The sequence below is a fragment of the Monodelphis domestica genome, chromosome 3 (genome assembly GCF_027887165.1).
Source record: "Monodelphis domestica isolate mMonDom1 chromosome 3, mMonDom1.pri, whole genome shotgun sequence".
Classification (NCBI taxonomy): Eukaryota; Metazoa; Chordata; class Mammalia; order Didelphimorphia; family Didelphidae; genus Monodelphis; species Monodelphis domestica.
Genome location: NC_077229.1, coordinates 97884942 through 97904342, shown reverse-complemented (window position 1 = coordinate 97904342; position 19401 = coordinate 97884942). Strand labels below are relative to the sequence as shown.

At 43.5% G+C, this 19401-nt stretch overlaps 1 protein-coding gene across 2 annotated transcripts; it reads right to left on the bottom strand.

Annotated features, from left to right (window-relative positions):
- Positions 1–852: 852 nt before the first annotated feature.
- S1PR5 (sphingosine-1-phosphate receptor 5) lies at positions 853–4932 on the bottom strand. 2 transcript variants are annotated; one of them, XM_007488555.2, is made up of 2 exons: positions 4761–4932; positions 853–2266 (listed from the first exon to the last, which is right to left on the bottom strand). In XM_007488555.2, the coding sequence occupies exon 2, from the start codon at positions 2143–2145 to the stop codon at positions 967–969; it is 1179 nt and encodes a 392-aa protein (XP_007488617.1). In that variant the 5' UTR covers positions 2146–2266; positions 4761–4932; the 3' UTR covers positions 853–966. The 2 variants fall into 2 exon arrangements, with proteins under 2 accessions (XP_007488617.1, XP_003340742.1); XM_003340694.4 differs by lacking the exon at positions 4761–4932 and adding an exon at positions 3838–4731.
- Positions 4933–19401: the final 14469 nt, after the last annotated feature.

Sequence of the window (19401 nt, the reverse complement as noted above, 5' to 3'; positions counted from 1 at the left end):
TGTGACTAATGGCCACCTTGAACAGATTAGCTTGGCTGCAGCAGCAGCAGGATCATTGTAAATCTGAGGGTCTAAGTCTGCTAAGTCTGAGTGCTGTTAAAGGAAGACTCTAGAGTCCCAAGGCATTAAAAGAGGCCACTTGGAATCAGGGAAAAGAGTTTCAGGTGAGAACTCAAGGCCAGAAACGTACACACAGGACTTGGAATAACCAAGACTTGGGATCCAAGCAAAATTGAGCCCTGAGCCCAAATACAATTAGAATTCTCCCCAGATGTCTAGGTTTGTAGTTTCCTAAACAAAGTTGCCTAGGTTCTCTGCAGTTTCGGGGGCCACCGAGAGGTGGCAGTGCGCCGACATAGTCTGCCAGAACGCGAAGTGTAAATCAGATTTCTGGAGACCCCAGACTCAGTTATCTCTTCTCAATCTGCCCCCACCTCTATTTCACAGCGTCCTAAGCGGGCCACCCCGGAGTCAAGAAGGCTGCATTTCCAAAGGGTAGGGGACTGATTGAGGTATAGCCCTTAAGGTTCTTATGAGAAAAATGAGAGCCACACTAGGCTAGTCTCTACAGGCCAGCAAGAGATGGGATGGGGGCCGCACGCAGATTTTCCCACAAGCCTTGACTCCAGCAAAAAGATCCGGTCTTTGGCAAGAGCTCCTTCCCCTTCCTGCTTATGTAGGCAGCTAATTCAGCGTCTAGGAAATCGGAGGAAGACGGGACCTGGCTGATGCTAATCTTTAGGGTTTTCCTAATAGGGACTTCAAAATTCCAGCCCAGGTTCTCCTCAAAGTGTCAGTTACCAGGCTTTCTCCTCAAAGTGTCAGTTACCAGGCTGTATCTGCTCCCTGATAGACGTTTTAATACAAATTACTTTATTTATTTTAAAACAACAACAACAAACCAGTAATACGAAAATAGTACGGGGAAGAGGACTGTGTCCTGGAGAGGGGCTGAGGAATAAAGTGTCAGTCTGTGGTCTTCTGCACCTCTGTCTTAACGGGAGTGCGCGTGGGCGTGGCGTTGCCAGTGGAGACACTCGTGTCCAACCCTTCATGTCGGTTCGAGGAGCGTTCCGACTTGCTGGTACTGCACTCCAGGATTGGAGGCAGCCGCCGGCGCCCGCTGGCCCCACCCTCCCCTCCACCTGGCCCTGGGTGCAGGGGCTTATAGCAGCAGCAGCGGCAGCAGCAGCAGCAGCGGTGATAACAACAGAAGAGGCGCAAGAGCGCACGGCGCAGATCCCGGCTAGTAAGCGTATAGATGATGGGATTGAGCAGCGAGTTGGCCATAGCTAGCCCCAGGAAGTAGTCCGCCTGCAGAAGCACAGGGCAGGCTCGAGCCGGGCACGCTACATCCAGCAGCAGCAGCAAGAAGAGCGGTCCCCAACACACAATGAACGCCACCAGTACCACGGTCACCGTGCGCAACAGCGCCAGGGACTTGGGCAGGCGGCGTGTGCTCAGGGCTCCTCCTGATCCAGCTCGAAGCTGCAGTTTCCTTGCGTTGGAACGCACCTGGCAGTAGATGCGGGTGTAGAGCCCAAAGATAGCCACAAGAATGACTAGAAAGGCAAGCACGCAGAACAGCACATAGGGCTTGGCGTAGAGGGGGAGCACTGTGGAGCATTGGGCTAGATGGCCTAGGCAGTTCCAACCGAGACCAGGAAGAAGTCCGAGGAGCAGGGACGCCAGCCACGCGGCTCCTGCCAACAGCAGTGTGCGACCACGGCGGTGGATGGGCGCAGGCCGACGACTTGCCATGGTCAAGTGTCGTTCCAGCGCTATGGCTAACAAGCTGAGCACCGAAGCAGCCAACGTCACGAAGACACCACCCTCGCGGGCGAACCAGAGAGCTGGGGACAGGTGCAAGGTGCGCGCCCCAGACAACAGGATGTTGACCGTGTAGGCGGCGCCGGCTAGCAGGTCAGAGAGAGTTAGGCTGCCCAGCAGCAGATACATGGGCGCATGGAATTTCTTGTGGCGCCAGAGGACTAACAGAACCGCCAGATTTTCCAGAACGATGAAGCCACACACTGCCAGGAAGACTGCAGCATCTGCGCGCAAACCCCCGCCTGGGTCGTAGCGAGCCTCGTTCAATTTGCCGGTATAGTTGTAGTGCAGTACAATCACCTCACTCCCCACCATAGTGGCCTAATGCCCCACCTCCTATTCCTTGCGGTTCTTTGCCTCTGGAGGCGATTCACCGATGAGTGGCTACATCATCCTATTGAGCACTGGGAAATAAGTCGTTCACAGGCTGGAGCCGCTGGAGAAGGAAAAGGAGCAAGTCAATGGCGGAGTCTTCCCCAGAACCGAGCTCCTAGAGATTGCAGCTCCCCAAGGTCCGCCTTTCCTCACTTCCCTTTCCCTCAAACTCCTGAACCCCGGAGGTTATGGTCACTTCCTCGGAAAAACCTTTGGAATAGTAGCAGCGAGAGGCAGCTTCTCCCCCTTTCCCCATTCTGGGATCCCAGCCAGCCCAGAAAAGAGACCCAATGAACTGCCTGTGCACGGCAGGGGATAAGGTCTGAGATGTTCTTGGGGCTACTGAACCCCCCTCTGGGGCAGAAGTCGGTGGCAGCTGTCCCAAGAGCTAGATTAGAGTGAGGGGGCTGTAAGGGAGGGTGGGCTTAGCCCTTGGCTCACAGGCTGCTCCAGAAAGATGAGAAACAGCGGGGGAGGTTCCTGGGAAGGGATGAGTTGTGACCTCCGGGCCAGGAACCAGGCAGGCACCGGAGCTGGGCCAAACCAATGGGGCAGGAGACAGATTGTCCCAGAACTCCCAGACACACGCATAGACACAGACCCAAAGCCAAACACCCACAAGTAGAGTTGCACAGGCAGGCACAACTCCCCAGACATAAGCAATCACATACACAAATAATAGACACTCACATTCACGGAGATTTAGAGCTATACATGTGGACAGCTACAGATCCACAGATAAACAACAGTCTGAGAATCACTGAATTTCAGAATGGGAAAGGACTTTAGGGACCACCTAATTCAACCCTTAACTGAAAAAGGTTTTACCCGCCTCCTCTCCCCAGTCCCATCCAGCCTTCAGGCACACAGCCCAGTAACACATGTACAGAATTAAACACATAGACATGGCCATAAATCAGGAAAAAAATACATAGATGCTGAGCTTGGGAGAGATCTGGGTTTCTCACTGGACTGGGGGCTACACTATTGTTTGAGCTGAGGCAGGAAATGTTGCTGAGAATTGCGGGGTCCACATACCTTTCTGGACCAGCCTGTAGTGAAACCTGCGGCTTTGCGGGAAGGGATGGGAAAGGTTTGCTAGTGGGGGAATTCTTAAACTACTCCTATTTCTCCCTTCACACTTCCATCATTCTCCATTCCCTGAAGCCAAGATAGCTGGGTTTTCCCTGCATTGCCTCTGACGTTTCTCTTTTTTGGAAATGCCAGGGGAATCCCTGAAAAGGAGAGCTGAGGATCTCGGTGGAGACTGGCACGCAGGGCTGCCTTCCTCCCTGACCCCTGGTTAAGGGCAAACGGGGAGAGGGGTTGTTGCACTATGGTGGTTCCGTTCCAGGTATTCTGTGCTGTGTCGGGCATCTGAAAGGGCTCCTCGATAGCAGCTGCTATGGCTTGGGGGACAAAGCCCTCACAGTCGTCTCTTGCGCAGCAACACAGCCCTCGGATTTATGGCAGCTGTCCGCTCATAGGGCCAAATGCTATGAGAATACAGCCCAGGGTCCCACCCGCCGCTGCCCTCCCTCAGTGACCCCTATAGCATAGTGTAGACCTCAGCAGTACACCAGGGCCTGATGCTGAGCCCGCTCTAAGATCTCGAACCCAGATCCCACTTACCCCGCCTTGCCTTGTCTGAAAGGGGGTCCCCAGCCTCCCACAGTCACTCTGCGGCTTTGGCTGTAGCGAGTCTCGCTTTCCCCAGCCTGCTGAAGCGCGCTCCTCCTCCAGAGTTGTGCCCGAAGCAGGCTGGGCGGGGAGAAGCGAGGCCAGGGCGGGCTTGGCTCAGACCTGGGTGCGGGCCAGGGGGCGGAGGCGGGGGCTGAACTGTTCCCAGCGGGGGAGGCAGGATACAACCCTGCTTTGGGGCGACTAGAGAACAGCCGGCTGTCTCTCAGACCTGGTGGGCCCTACTCCCGCAACTGTTATCCTACGGCTCCCGTGCCCCGAGGCTGCCCCCTTCTAGGCTGCCCAACTCCAGCTAGTACATAACGTCGAGACTGGGACTGGTCCCACAGAGGGAATACCAAGCGCAAAGTTATACAACAATTCATCCATGGTTAGCCGAGTTCCTACTGCCGAGCAGGGCGCTGCGCTCTGGGATCCCCTGCATGCACTCCGAAGACCAGCCCAAGTCCCTTCCCTCTTGGAGCTCTGAGGAATACACCTACACGGAGGATTAGACTAGATCTGGGCTGCAGCGAAGACGTAGAGCGCAGAGTGAAATGGCAAGGAGGCCCCTAGCTTCAAGGGAATTTGCACGTAATAAAGAGATTTAAACAAACGCTTAATTAAGTGAACATCGCAGGGAGGGTTGGACTAGGGCAGGACTTGACCGGCTAGAGCAAGCATTTGGGGCGCGGGAGAAGGAACAGCAATGCTCCGCCGGACACCGCCAACCCCACGGCCCCCAGCCCTTTCCCCCAAGGAATCCCAGGGGCACGAAAAGACAAACCCAGACACAGAGAGGGCACACAGAAACAAAGAGACAGACAGAGTCGGAGACAGTTGGAGAGTTCCAGGGACATAGACAGGACACTTACAGTCAGGCTCACAGATATAGGATGGTCCTGTTTCTCAGGGCCAGGAAGCTGCTCCCCCTCAGCTCCCCTGGGGCTGGCTGGGCTGGGAGGATGGGCTTTAATTCCTGTGGGGACCTTTCCCCTAGTCATCCGGCTCTCTCCTCTGAGGCAGTCTAACTCTCACGAATTATGCCACCCCCTCTCGAAGGCCCGCCTGCTCTAAGTCCGGAGGCTTCCCCCGCCTCTGACCCTCCCCTTTCTCTCCGACCAATTCCCTCAGCCTGGCCCCTTCCTCCCCAATTCTCAGGCAGGACTCGACCCGGAGCTCTGGTCCAGTTCCTGGGCCCTGGGACTGCTACTTCAGCCTAATCGAATCCATTTCAATCCAATGGGCATTTATAAAGCGCTTATTGTAAAATAAGGCAATGTGCTAGGCTCAGAGCATTGCCTAACTGCTACTGCCTACCTTAGACTGAGGGGGTGCATAGGATGGGGTGAGCTGCCGGCCTCCACCAAGGATAGTGCCCTTTGCCCCTCCCTGTGGCCAGCTGAAGAGTGTGTGTGTGGGGGGGGATTTGAAGCCAAAGTGGATTTGTAAAGTATTTGCATATTGCCTTCTTTGATCCTCAATCTATGTGATTAAGTATTATGAGTATTACTATTCCCATTTTATACATGTGGAAACAGCCTCATAGTGATTGAGGGACTTGCTAATGGTCACAGGCAAGAGCCACCAGCAAAATTGCAAAATTTGAAGCTGGGCTTTGCCTAACCCAAGCCCAGCATGCTTTCCACCAGATTATGTTGCTATCTCTCCAGGAGATAACCAATACCACAGCCTGGAAGAGTTGAACAGAAGCTCAGGGGGGGTCATTTAGTCCAAACTGTTCAGAAAAAGAATTCCTTCAACAACATCACTGAATCAATTTGTATGAAAAGGAGTGATCGCATGAAGTCATTAAGTACTTACTATATCTTAAACACTGGGGATGCAACTAGAAAAGCATAACAATTCCTTCAAAGAGCTTCCATTCTTTTTAAAATTTTTATTTTTTACCAATTACATGTAATAAGAAATTTCCACCTAAGTTTTCTGAATTATATGATCCAGATTTTCTCTCTCCCTTCTTCCTTCCCACCTCCAGGAGCTGGCAAGCAATTTAATATGGTTAATATATGTATTATCAGGCAAAACATTTCCTTATTGTTTATTCTAGTAAGGGGATAATCTTATAAAACCAAACCCCAAATAAACAAGTGATAAATCATCTGCTTTCATCTGCATTCTGGCTCCAACAGTTCTCTCTGGAGGGGGATAGCATTCTTTGTCATAAGTCCCCCAGAATGATTCTGGGTCATTGTGTTGCTGATAATAGCTTTTTTCCACATTTGATCATTCTACAATATTGCTGTTACTATGTACAATGTTCTCCCAGTTTTGTTTATTTCACTTTGCATCAGTTTGTGTAGGTCTTTCCAGCTCATCCTGTTCATCATTCCTTCCAGCACAATAGTATTCCCTCACCATCATACACCACAATTTGTTTACCCATTCCCCAACTAACAGTCATCCCTTCAATTTCCAATTCTTTGCTACAAAAAAAGAAAAAGAATTGCTATATTATCATATAAGCAAATCCTTTCCTACTTTTTTTTTATTCAAAGAGCTTAAATTCTAACGAGGAAAGTGATATGTTCACAGAATTTATTTAAAATAAATACAAGTTATTTGGAGAGAGATTATGCTAGAATGGGGTGGGGAGCATGCATGAAGTAAAGAGATTTCATAAAAGAGGTAATGCTTGAGCTGAGTTTTAAAGGCCACCAGAAATTCTAAGAGGTAATGGTTACAAGGAAGTGCACCCTAGGTTTTGGGAGAGAGCCAATGTGAAGGAACAGAGAATAAGTCAGTATAGTTGGATCACAGAATGCCATGGGGGGAGTAAAGTGTGAGAAGGGGCCAGGTTGCAAAGAGCTTTACATGTCAGAAAGGAATTTCTACATGATCCATTTGAATTTGTTGAGTTATGAGGCGATATGCATTTTGGAAAAATTACTTTGACAGCTCTAAGATGGATGGATTGATGAGGGGAGACACTTGAGGGAGGGAGACCAAGAAGAAGCTACTGGGCCAGGCAGGAGAGATGAATTAACATTAGCATAGTGGCTGTGTGAATAGAAAGGAGGGGTGGTATACAAGAGAGATTGGGGAAAAAGAAATGACAACCCCAACAAGTGTTCAGCTAGTCTTTTCTTGAAGTCCTCAAGTGATGGAGAATTCAAAACTTCCTAAGGCAATTTATTGGCTTATAGACAATTTTAATGTTTTTAAATGTTTTCTTGGGTGGATTGGACTGGAGGAGAGAATTTGAAAATCAAAATTTAAATTAAAAAAGGAATGTTAAAAATAATGCAATTTCCAAAATAAAAATTTTCTTTATGTCTGAGCAAATTTTACCTCTCTTCAATTTCTGCTCATTGACTCTGGTTCATTTGTCTGGAGCTCAAGAACAAGTCTTGCCTTTTGTCTATAGGGCAGCCCTTCAAATACTTGAAGTCCCCTAACACTTTCCCATCTATCTTTTCTTCTTCAACCTAACTATCCCCAGTTCTATCAGCCAATCCTAAATAACACATTATATAGTCTTGTCAACATCCTGATCTCCCTCCTCTTTACCTATACCAACTTCACAGAAATTGAACATTTTTAATTGAAAGAGATCTAGGGGTCAATGATTCTAACCCATATCTTGCAAGAGTCATCTAGCCTTCACTTGAAGATCTCCAATGAAAGAGAAGCCAATTTCTGCTGAATAACTCATTCCACTTTTAGATAACTCAATAGATTCAGATAGATTTTCCTTACATCAAGTCAAAATCTGCCTCTTTGAAAACTTAACTTGGGGAAGCTAGGTAGCACAGTGGATAGAGCATCAGCCCTGGGTTCAAATCTGGTCTCAGACACTTCCTAGATGTGTGTCTCTGGGCAAGTCATCCCAATTGCTTAGCCCTTGCTGCTCTTCTGAAGAAAGATAGAACAAAAGAAAGGAAGGAAGGAAGGAAGGAAGGAAGGAAGGAAGGAAGGAAGGAAGGAAGGAAGGAAGGAAGGAAGGAAAGAAGGAAAGAAGGAAAGAAGGAAGGAAGTAGAAAAGGAAGGAAGGAAGGAAGGAAGGAAGGAAGAAAGAAAGAAAGAAAGAAAGAAAGAAAGAAAGAAAGAAAGAAAGAAAGAAAGAAAGAAAGAAAGAAAGAAAGAAAGAAAGAAAGAAAGAAAGAAAGAAAGAAAGAAAGAAAGAAAGAAAGAAAGAAAGAAAGAAAGAAGAAAGAAATGACTTTGTTCTACCTTCTGGGGCCAAACAGAACAACTCTAATCATCTACATAACAGCCTTTCAAATATTTGAAGACAGCTCTTATTTTCTCCCAACTCTTCTCTAGGATAAGCACTTATAATTCTTTCAACTAATTCTGTTATGACTAAATCCTCTACCATTTTGATCGTTCTCTGACCTATCAGTGTTCTTTCAAAAATTTGCCCAGAATGAAACACAATATTCTAAATATGGCATGACTAGAACAGAGTACAGCAGTATTCTAATAACATATTAGAACTGGAAGAGACCTTAGAGGTCGATTGAGCTCACCTCTTCATTTTATAGATGAGGAAACTGAAACTCAGAAAAAAAGATAGTGCTTATAAAAATTCACCAAATCACTCATAGGGCTAAGACTCAACTTCAGTTCTTTAGACTTTTTAATTTATGGTTGGACTGAATAGATTTAATTGGTCACCAAGGATTTAATTTCTAAATCCCAAAATTAATTACTAAAGTAAAATGGAATTTATGGTAGTTTATTTTTACAATAGAGGGAAGATATTAAGGAAGAGAGAAAAGGGGAGAGGGGGGAGAGAGATAGAGAGACAGAGACAGAGACAGAGACAGAGACAGAGAGAGAGAGAGAGCTTCCTCTGACCCAGATAGCAATTATAAGGTCCCAGCCAGGGGAAAGGAGTCTCAAGACAATGGGCCTTTCCAGGAGGCTCACACCTCCAGAAAGGACAAGGAAGGAAGTCAACCTTTACACTCACCACTTTGTCAGTTCAATCAGCCGATTCTTTTATCAGCCTCAACTCCTACAGGCTCCACTCTGAGTGTGTCTCTTTCAAACTCCAAGAGTCCCTCTTCACTCCAAGACTGAGTGACTGTCCTCTGTGTTTCTGTTTTCACTTTTAAAGACCTTTTTCTCTTGTGTCACTTCCACTAAATTTTTACGTCTACCAATTACAGCTGATACTCCACTCCAGGCCTGCCCACTCTTTCACATATGGGTCACAGACCTGCCACTTAATGTATGAAATGGGTGTTCACACCCTTTTGTGGTTAAAATCCAAAATGGGCAGATCTCCATACTTAACTTTAAGTACTGTGCTTTACATTTTGGGGATTAAAATCTAAAAATAGACAGGGGATTACAATTTAATCTTTGCAATCAAGGAAGAGCTAAGTACCTTCATGGGGGTTACAATCAGGGGAGAGCCAAATCCAATCTTCACAGACTCCAAATTCAGCATTCTCTCAACTCTGTTTTCTTTATAATCTGGGGGTCCTTTGAGAATAGGGATTTTATCTGCCCTTTCAGACTAAAGGAGTAGGTAGATTATCCATGATTAATTGCATGGTTGGGGCCAGGACATGAATCCATTTGGAGCAGCCATCACCAGCAGCAGTGTTGATATGAGTAAAATAGGATCATTAAGCAAGAGTGAGAGCCCAGGTAAAGTGATAAAAACTGGAAATAATTAATGGTCAGGGCAGCTAAGTAGCACAGTAAATAGAGTGCCAGCCCTGGAATCAGAAGGACCTAAATTCAAATGTGACGTCAGACATTTCCTCACTGTGTGACCCTGAACAAGTTACTTAACTGTAATTGCCTAGCCTTTGCTGTTCTGTCTTAAAATTTTTTCTAAGACAGAAGGTAAGGGCTTAAAAAAATCAGTTAATAGTGGAGGAATTGTGGGGTAGCTGGGTATCTCAGTGGTTTGAGAGCCAGGCCTAGAGATGGGAAGTCCTAGGTTCAAATCTGACCTCAGACACTTCCCAGCTGTGTGACCCTGGGCAAGTCACTTGACCCTCATTGCCTAGCCCTTACCACTCTTCTTCTGCCTTGGAACCAATACACAGTATTGATTCCAAGATGGAAGGTAAGGGTTTAAAAAAAATAGTGGAGGAATTATAGGAAGAGAGGCATACTAATATACTATTAGTGGTAAATTCATCCAATGAATTATGTTCTGGAACATAATTCAGAATCATGGAAGAAGAGTCACTAAACTGTTCATATCTTTGACTCAGGAAATCTATTGCAAGGCATAAACCCCATGCTGACAAAGGAACAATTTGATGTGTAAATGAAGCATTTTTAAAAGCAATTTCTTTGAAAAAAAAAAAAGCAATTATTTTGTGCAAAGTCCTGGGCTAAGGACTCATACAGAAAAGTATGACAGTCTCTTCTCTGAAGGAGCTCACATCCTAATGAGGAAGACAACACATTTGGAAGGTTTTAGCAAGTCAGAGGAAATGTTCCCATGGTCTTTAGGGAGCAGTGGCAAAGAAGATATTAATTCCTCTCCTTTTTGTCCTTTACACTGATCAAATCATATTGGTCTCTGATGTTGAATCATTTGACGATGCCAAAGATTTTGGTGAAAAGTAGCTGTTCAGTAGCTGTGACTCTAGCGCCTGCAGGAGCAGTTGCTGGGCTGCATCTCCACGGGGGTGACTTCCCAGGATGATGGCTGGAACTATTGCTTCCCAAGACTCTTAGGTTCATGGTTCTCCACAATGACAGGAAGAAATATTCTCTGCATAAAAAAACCAAACCAAAACAAAAAACATTTATAGCAGCACTTTTTTTCCATGGCAAAAAAAAAAAACCCAACCCTCAAACAAACAAAAAAGTGGAAGTCAGCATCTATCAGTTCGGAAATGCCTGAAGAATTCTGGCATATGAGTGTACTGGAATATTACCATTCTCTAACAAACGACAAATAGAAAGACCACATAATGCTTGGCAGGATATATATATGAACTGATACAGAGGGAAATAAATGAAACCAATGCAGCATTATGCACAATGACCACTGGAATGTCAAGGCAAAGGACCCTAGAAGAATCAGAATTGAGATCAGAGCAATAATCGATCTTTGATTCCAGAGGACTGATGAAACTATTGTTCTCCTCTTAGTAGTTAAGGGAGGACCCACAGGTGTGGAGTGACGCATGCTGTCACAAATGGCCAACGTGTGGGTTTGTTTTTCTGACAAAGGAAGATTTCTAAGAGGAGGGAGAAGGTAATATGGGAAAACTGTTGCAAGAACGTGAAGGGTAAACTCAGAAACCTTCTGTACATTGTCATTTCTTCATCGGCTTGAAGAGAAAAAAATGGAGAACTGAAGAATATTAAAGTTGTTAGGAAAGAAAAATTGAAGAACCTTAATGCTGTAGCTAAAATAACTAAGCCACTAACTTAAACCTCTGGATGTAGCTCACCAGATTAACTGCTTACATGAATATCAAGACAAAACAAAAACATTCTCTGCCTTCAAAGACCTTGCCTTCTGAGGAGGGAAACAACATATGTGGACTATCAGCATAGACAAGATGCATATAAAGTAGATAGGAGAGAGTCATGGAGAGGAAATCTCTAGAAGCTCTTCCAAACCTTTTATCCTTCTTCAAAACTCCCATGACTTCCCTTCCTTCTATCCCCTCAGCTGAGAAACTTCCTCATCTTTCACTGAAAAAATTGAGGCTACTCATCAAGAATTCCCTTTTCTTTCTCTGTCCTCATCTCATCTCACGAATTATCACATGAAGAGGCAGCCTTTCTCCTTGCCCAGGCAAACTTGTCTGCATGCCCTCTTATTCTCATCCTATCCTGCCCTCTTGAGCAGATTGCCCACTTTATCATCTATTTTCTGACTAATGTTCAGTTTCTGCCTATTGTGACAGAGGCTGGCACTAGAGAAAAAGTGCCAGACTGAAGAGTATGTGAAATTAATCACCTCGACCAGGGAGAGGCCCCAGGAAGGAATCCTGAGGAGGAAAGACTGTGGCTTGAACAATAGTGAGGGTCTCTCAGTCTTGAGAAGCTGAAGAGAGAAGGTGGGAAAAGACTTTCTCGTAAGGGTTACCCACTTTTCCTGCTGGTGACTGGAAATCTTTCCCCCCAACACTTCCGCATTGAAGGGACTTTCTGAAGAGAAACCTGAGCAGATTTTACCTCAGCTCCTGTTGCCCAGGGGTGAGTCAATCTGATTTTCTCTCAGGGGGCTCAGGCTGCCAAGACCTGAGTTCCCCCCAAACTCGAGGAGAGAGGGAAAGAGTTTAGATAGAGACAGGGATCCCTTTTCCCCACTTTCCTTTTCCCATTCTTCCCTGCCCATTATTCCTTTTGTATTACCTGATTGAGTTAACATTAAAAGTTATCTGTTCCCCAAACTGAGTGTGAGTGAACAGATCAAGGGGAGACCTTTTGGTCTTGAGTAGTGGAGGGGAGACAAGAAGGACAAGAGTGAATTGGGGAGAGCAGCTTTAGCTAAGGAGGGAAGGCAGAAGGGGGAAAATCTTCAAACCCCCTCTCCCCTCTCTGAGCCAACCCATTACATCTGCTGTCTCCCCTGAACCCCACTTTGAGAAGGGGGTTCTCCTCTCTTTCTCCCTCTCCATACTGAAAGTTTAAGCTTCCCTCAGGGGACAAAACTTCCTGCTTTTATTCTTTTTTTAATACACTATTTACCCGCTGCTCCCTTATTGCCTACAAACATACCCATGGACATTAATACACTTTTGGTGGAATTGTGAACTCATCCAACCCTTTGGAGAATTTGGAATTATGCCCAAAGGGCTACAAAATTGTTCATACCCTTTGACCTAGTAAATACCACTACTAGGTCTGTGTCCCAAAGACATAAAAGAAAAGGAGAAAAAGACTTATTTGTTTAAAAAATATATATATATATATGTATATATATATATATACATATTTAAAACAGCTTTTTTTGTAGTTGCAATGAATTGGAAATTGAGGGGATGTTCATCCCTTGGGGAATGGCCGAACAAATTGTGGTATATGATTGTGATAGAATACAATTGTGTTATAAGCAATGATGAGGGGGCAGCTGGGTAGTTCAGTAGTTTGAGAGCCAGACATTGAGATGGGAGATCCTAGGTTCAAATCTGGCCTCAGACACTTCCTAGCTGTGTGTACTTGGGCAAGTCACTTAACCTGTCATTGCCTAACCCTTACTACTCTTTTGTCTTAGAGCCAATACATGGTATTGATTCTAAGGCCAAGGGTAAGGGTTTTATAAAAAAAGAAAAGAAGTGATGAGCAGGATGGTTTCAGAAATACCTGAGAAGACTTATGTGAACTGATGTAAAGTGAAGTGAGAAGAAACAGATCATTGTACATAATAAGAGCAATATTGTATAATCAACCATAAAAGATTTAGCTTTTCTTTTTTAAATTTTCTTTATTTTTAAAAATATTTTTCCATGTTTATATGATTAATTTTCTTTCCCTCACTTCTTCCCTCCCCCCTCCCAGAGCAGACAAGCAAATCCACTGGGTTTTACAAATATTAGTGCTTGATAACCTATTTTCATATTATTCATTTTTGCAACAGAGCAATCTTTTAAAACCAACACCCCAAGGATTTAGTTTTTCTAATCAAGAAAAAGATACAAGACAATTCCAACAGATCCAAGATGAAAAATGCTATCCACCTCCAGAGAAAGAATTGATGGAATCTGAATGCAGATTGAAGAGTGCTTTTTTACTCTATTTTTATTGTTTTGTTTTATTGTGTTATTTGTTTTAACATGGCTAATATGGAAATGTTTCACACTATTTCACATGTTTAATACATACCAAATTGCTTGAAGAGAGGGGGAGAATTTAGAACTCAAGATTTAAAAAATAATTGCTAAAATTTTTTTTACATGTTATTGGGAAATACTTAATGAAATAAGTAAAGATAATTTAAAAAACCAAACACATCTATGTTTCTCTTAAAAAAAAAAAAAACCCTTTCACTTGATCCATTCATCCTGACTAGCTATCGTTCTATAGCTTTCTTTTTGTGATTAAATTCCTCAAGGAGGCCTTCTATCCTTCATTACTTCTCCTTTCCTTTTCTTCTTAATCTTCTGTAGTCTGGCTTTCAACCTCAACCTTATCATTTGACTAAAACTTTTCTCTTCAGAGTTACCAATAATCTCTTTTTGGGGTGGGGGAGGGTGTTGAAAATTTTTGTTTAATTAATTAATTTAGAATATTTTTCCATGGTTATAAGATTCATGTTTTTTTCCCTCCCCTACCATAGCCATTGAGCAATTCCACTGGGTTTTACATGTGTCAACCAATAATCTCTTAATCGACAAATCCAATAGTTTTTTCTCAATCCTCATCTTTCCTGTCCTCTCTATAGATTATCAATTCCACTTTCCCTGACACTCTCTTCTCTCTAGGGTTTTTTGGTTTTGTTTTTTTTGTGAGTCCTGCCTTCTATTTCTCCTCCAACTTGTCTGACCACTTCTCAGTTTCCTTTGTTGAATCTTCTACCAGGTCAAACATACTAACAGCCCTAAGGGGCTGTCCTGGTCCCTCTTCTCCATCTATACGACTTTGCTTGGTGATCTCATCAGTTACCATGGATTCAACCATGATTTCTAGGTTAATGATTCTCAGATGTACTTATCTAGGCTTCACCTGTTCTCACCTACAGTCTTCCAAATTCAAATGCCTATTGGACATCTCAAACTGGATGACCTGTAAATATCTTCATCTCAACATATTCAAACTGAGCTCCTTATCTTGCCCCATACACCCTATTCCTCCTACTAACTTCCCTATTACTGTCAAGGGTACCCCCATCCTCCCAGTCAGCCAGGCTCAAAATTTAGACATCATACTGGATGTCTCATTCTCTCTCATCCCTATATCCAATCTGTTGCCAAGACTTGTGGATGGTTTTGCCTTTTAAACATCTCTCATATATCCATTCTTCTCTTCTTCAACACTGTCACCATCCTGGTGCACACCATCATCACTTGGTCTATGGAAAAGCCTGCCGATTGGTCTCCCCTGTCACAAATTTCTCCCAACTCTAGTCCATCTTTCACTTAGTTATCAAACTGATCTTCCTAAATTACAGGTCTGACCCTGCTATGCTCCTATTCAACCAACTCCATTGGCACCTTATTGCCCTCAGGATTAAATAGAAGAGAGAGTGAGGCCAATGACTTTGCACAACTCTGCTCAACTTAAATTCAATTTGTACCAGAGTCAAGACATCACCCAGTAATGCCACTGGTCCTCTTAGAAATGGAGGATGAACTATAACTGATTTCCTCTCTCCCTCCATTCTGGGTTGCTTTCCTCTTGGGCACCCTCCAGTTTCTCTATTTGCATCTAAAGTCATTTAACCCAGAACTAAACCCAAAACTCTAGCTGAAGTCTAATAAAGTCAGAGTATAGTGGGACTGATCTGCTCTTGGAGGCTGTGCCCCTCCTAATGAAGTCCCAAATTACATTTGCTTTCTTGGCTGCTAAGTCACACTGCTGACTCATATTGCGCTTATGAGCAGCTAAACACCCCCCCCCGATTTTTATTAGAACTGAAAGAGAGAGAGAGAAAGAGATAGAGAAACAGACAGAAACAGAGACAGAGTCTTCCAGCCAACGATGAGAGGTCAGTTCCCTTCTTCCTCACAAATGTCAAGAGATTTGTTCAAGGGAGTTTCCTGAACATCCTGATGAGGTTACAGGGAGGTCAATCTTTGTTTAGAATTTTGATTTCATCTCTCTGAGGAGGGAGGGTGTAGACATATTGATGGAACTTATAGACCAAATCATACACCTCATTGAGAATGGTAGTCTGAATAAATGTTGGAGGGGCTATGGCAAAATTGGGACATTAATGAATTGCTGGTGGAGTTGTGAACTGATCCAGCCATTCTGGAAGGCAATTTGGAACTATGCCCAAAGGCCGCTAAAAGACTGTCTGCCCTTTGATCCAGCCATAGCACTGCTGGGTTTGTACCCCAAAAGAGATCATAAGGAAAAAAACTTGTACAATAATATTCATAACTGCGCTCTTTGTGGTGGCAAAAAATTGGAAAATGAGAGGATGCCCTTTGATTGGGGAATGGCTGAACAAATTGTGGTATATGTTGGTGATGGAATACTATTGTGCCCAAAGGAATAATGAACTGGAGGAATTTCATGTGAACTGGACCAACCTCCAGGAATGGATGCAGAGCGAGAGGAGCAGAACCAGGAGAACATTGTACACAGAGACTGATACACTGTGGTACAATCAAGTGTAATAGACTTCTCTACTAGCAGCAATGCAATGAACCAGGACAATTTTGAGAGACTTATGAGAGGGAACACTATCCACATTCAGAGGAAGAACTGTGGGAGTAGAAACACAGAAGAAAAACAACTGCTTGATCACATGGATTAATGGGAATATGATTGGGGATATAGAAATAGGTCTTGATCAATGACACATGTAAAACCCAGTGGAATTGTGAGTTGGCTACAAGAGGAGGAGGGGAAAAGGGGAGGGAAAGAACATGATTCTTGTAACCATGGGAAAATATTCTAAATTAACTCATTAAATAAAATTTTCAAAAAAAAAAAAGAATGGTAGACTGAGTTTCGGGGAGTGGGAATAAATTGGTTGGTGAGGACTATTATGGATATGACTATACTCCTTGAAGTTGAAGGGACTTCGACTTGTGCCCTCCTTCCACATTTTTATCTTTTCTAAGCACAGGTCAAATATTTGTAATATATTGGCATGATCCCCCAGGGAAGTCTTGGGTATTAAGAATTCTCAGACCTTGAGTTCCTGAACTTTGAGTGCCAGAGCTTAGCCTGAGGCATGGTATGACAGAGGCAAGTGCCAGGCTTACATTCTCTTAACCATGTTTCCCCAGGAAAGCACAACTATGAAGTCAAGCAGTAGGATCTCTTAAATCTTCTAAGGAAAAAAGGGCAATTCTTAAAGAGTTCTAGGCTTGGGCTTTCCTCTCTGACAACCCAAGATATCAGTCTAGAGAGAAAGGAGGATTTACTGGACCCCAAGTTCCCAAATCCAGCCTCTTAATAAAAAAGAGGAGATTTCTTAGACCCCAAGTTTCTGAATCCAATCTTTTAATGAAAGAAGAAAGGATTTTCTGGCCAGCAGGGCTGGACTTGGGATTGTAGAAGTCTAGGGCTTCTAGAACTAAGCATTCTTTTTTTAAAAAATAAGTTTATTTATTTAATTAATTTAGAATATTTTTCTTTTTCTTTGAATTGAAAATTTTTTATTTAATTAATTAAATTAGAATTTTTTTATGGTTACATGATTCATGTTCTTTCCCTCCCCTGCCCCCCCCCCATAGCTGATGAGCAATCAAGACCTATCTATGCATTAGGGTGATCGTTTAGAGTCTACATCCCCAATCATATCCCCAATCATATCCCCATTGAACCATGTGATTAAGTAGTTTTTTTTTTCTTTTGTGTTTCTACTCCCACAGTTCTTTCTCTGGATGTGGATAGCATTCTTTCTCATAAGCCAGGACTAAACATTTTTGAGAGAGACAGAGAGATCCTGGATAGTGCCAGATTTTTAGGGAGAAGATTATACATGTGGTCGGTGGACCTGAAAGTTAAATGAAATCAATAAAATTTTATTCTTAAGTGCTTGCCATGGGCCAGGTTCTCCTCCTTTATCACTCAGTAACTTTTTTTTCCTTTTGAGGTTCATGCCATCTTGATAGCTGTTGTCTATTGACTCCTGTGAAGATTGGATTTGGCTATCTCCTGATTGTAACCATGAAGGTACTTAGCTCTTCCTTGACAGTGAAGATAAAATTGTAATCCCCATTCTATTTTTCTATTTTAATCCACAAAAGTGTTAACTCAGTATTTAAAGTAGATCTACCCATTTTAATCACAAGAAGGTGTGAACTAACTTCAAAAAGGTGTGAACACCATTTCATGAATTGAGTAGGAGGTCTGTGACCCACAGAGTGGGCAGTCCTGAAGAGGAGAATCTGTTGTAATTGGTAGATGTAAAATTTAGGGGTGGTGACACAAGAGAAAAAGGTTTTAAATAGAGGAAACAGGCACACAACGATCAATCTTCAGTGACTCCCACTGGAAGATCATCAGTCACTTGGAGCTGGAGGGAAGACAGACATTTGAGGAGAGGAGAGACACTTGGCTGTGGAACTGGACCCTTGGAGGAGCTCGTGCAGAAGACCTCAGACTGCTTTCCTTTTAGGCGGTCACTGTGTTGAGTGAAAACACTGACTTAGTTTCCTTGCCTTTCTGGAGGCATGAACCTCCAAGAAAGGCCCTTGGTCTTGAGACTCTTTCCCCTGGCTGGGGTTTAGAATTTCTACCTGGCTCTGAGGAAGCCAGAGCTCTCTCTCTCCCCTTTTCTGTCTTCCTTAATATATTCCCTCTATTGTAAAAATAAACTATCATAAATTGCATTTACTTTAGTAGTTCATTTTGGGATTTAGAAATTAAATCCCTGGCCACCATCAATTAATTATTAAGTGCCAACCATAATAAATTTAACACTCCCCAGGTCACTTCCCTTCCTTTCTCAATAAGTTTGAAACGTGGCTTTCCATTTTTCTCTCCTCTCCTCCCTTCGCTCATATTAGGTAAGAATTTCAACAGACATATTGATTCTCCCTAAAAACCACTCATCCCTGCTCATCCCTACTCTTTCACTCATTTTCAATTTCTCCTTCTTTACTGGCTCATTTCCTACTATCTACAAAGTGCTAATGTCTCCCCTATTCTGAAACCCCCCCCCAACAAAAACCAACAACCAACAATTCTTACCTGATCCTTCTATTTCTTTTTTTATTTGAAATTTTTTATTTATTTAATTAATTTTGAATGTTTTTCCCATGGTTACATGATTCATATTCTTTCTCTCCCCTCCTCCCAACCCCTCCCATAGCCAACAAGCAATTCCACTGATCCTTCTAATAACTATCTTCCTATATTTTTTCTGCCCTTTGTAGCTAAAATCAAAAGGCCATTGATAATTAGTGCCTCCACTTTCTCTCCTAAGTCTCTTTCTTTTTTTAAGTCCTTGCCTTCCACCTTAGAATACATAATGTATATTGGCTCCAAGACAGAAGAGAGGTAAAGAAATTGTTTACCAGATCTGGAGGGGAGAGGAAAGAAAGGAGAGAGGCAATTTGGATCCTATAAGTTCAGAAACTTTGTGGAAATTTGTTATTACATGTAATTGATAAAAACAAAATGAAAAATAAGAGAGGTAAACATTAGACAATGGAGATTAAGTGATTTTTCCCAGGGACACACAGCTAGAAGTCTCTGAAGTCACATTTGAACCCAGGACCACACCTCTCCAAGCCTGACTCTCTATACACTGAGCCACCCAGCTGTCCAATCCCTTTCACTCTCTTCTTGATTGACCCCTTACAATCTGACCTTTGACTTTATCATTCTATCAAGGCTGCTGTCTCCAAAGTTATTAATGGTCTTAGTTGCCATAGCTGATGGCCTTTCTTCAGTCCTCACTTTCCTCTACTTCTGAAGTCTTTGACACTGTTG

Excerpts from the sequence above, each read along its gene's own strand:
- S1PR5 (XM_007488555.2), bottom strand. The coding sequence starts at position 2,145 with ATGGTGGGGAGTGAGGTGATTGTACTGCACTACAACTATACCGGCAAA.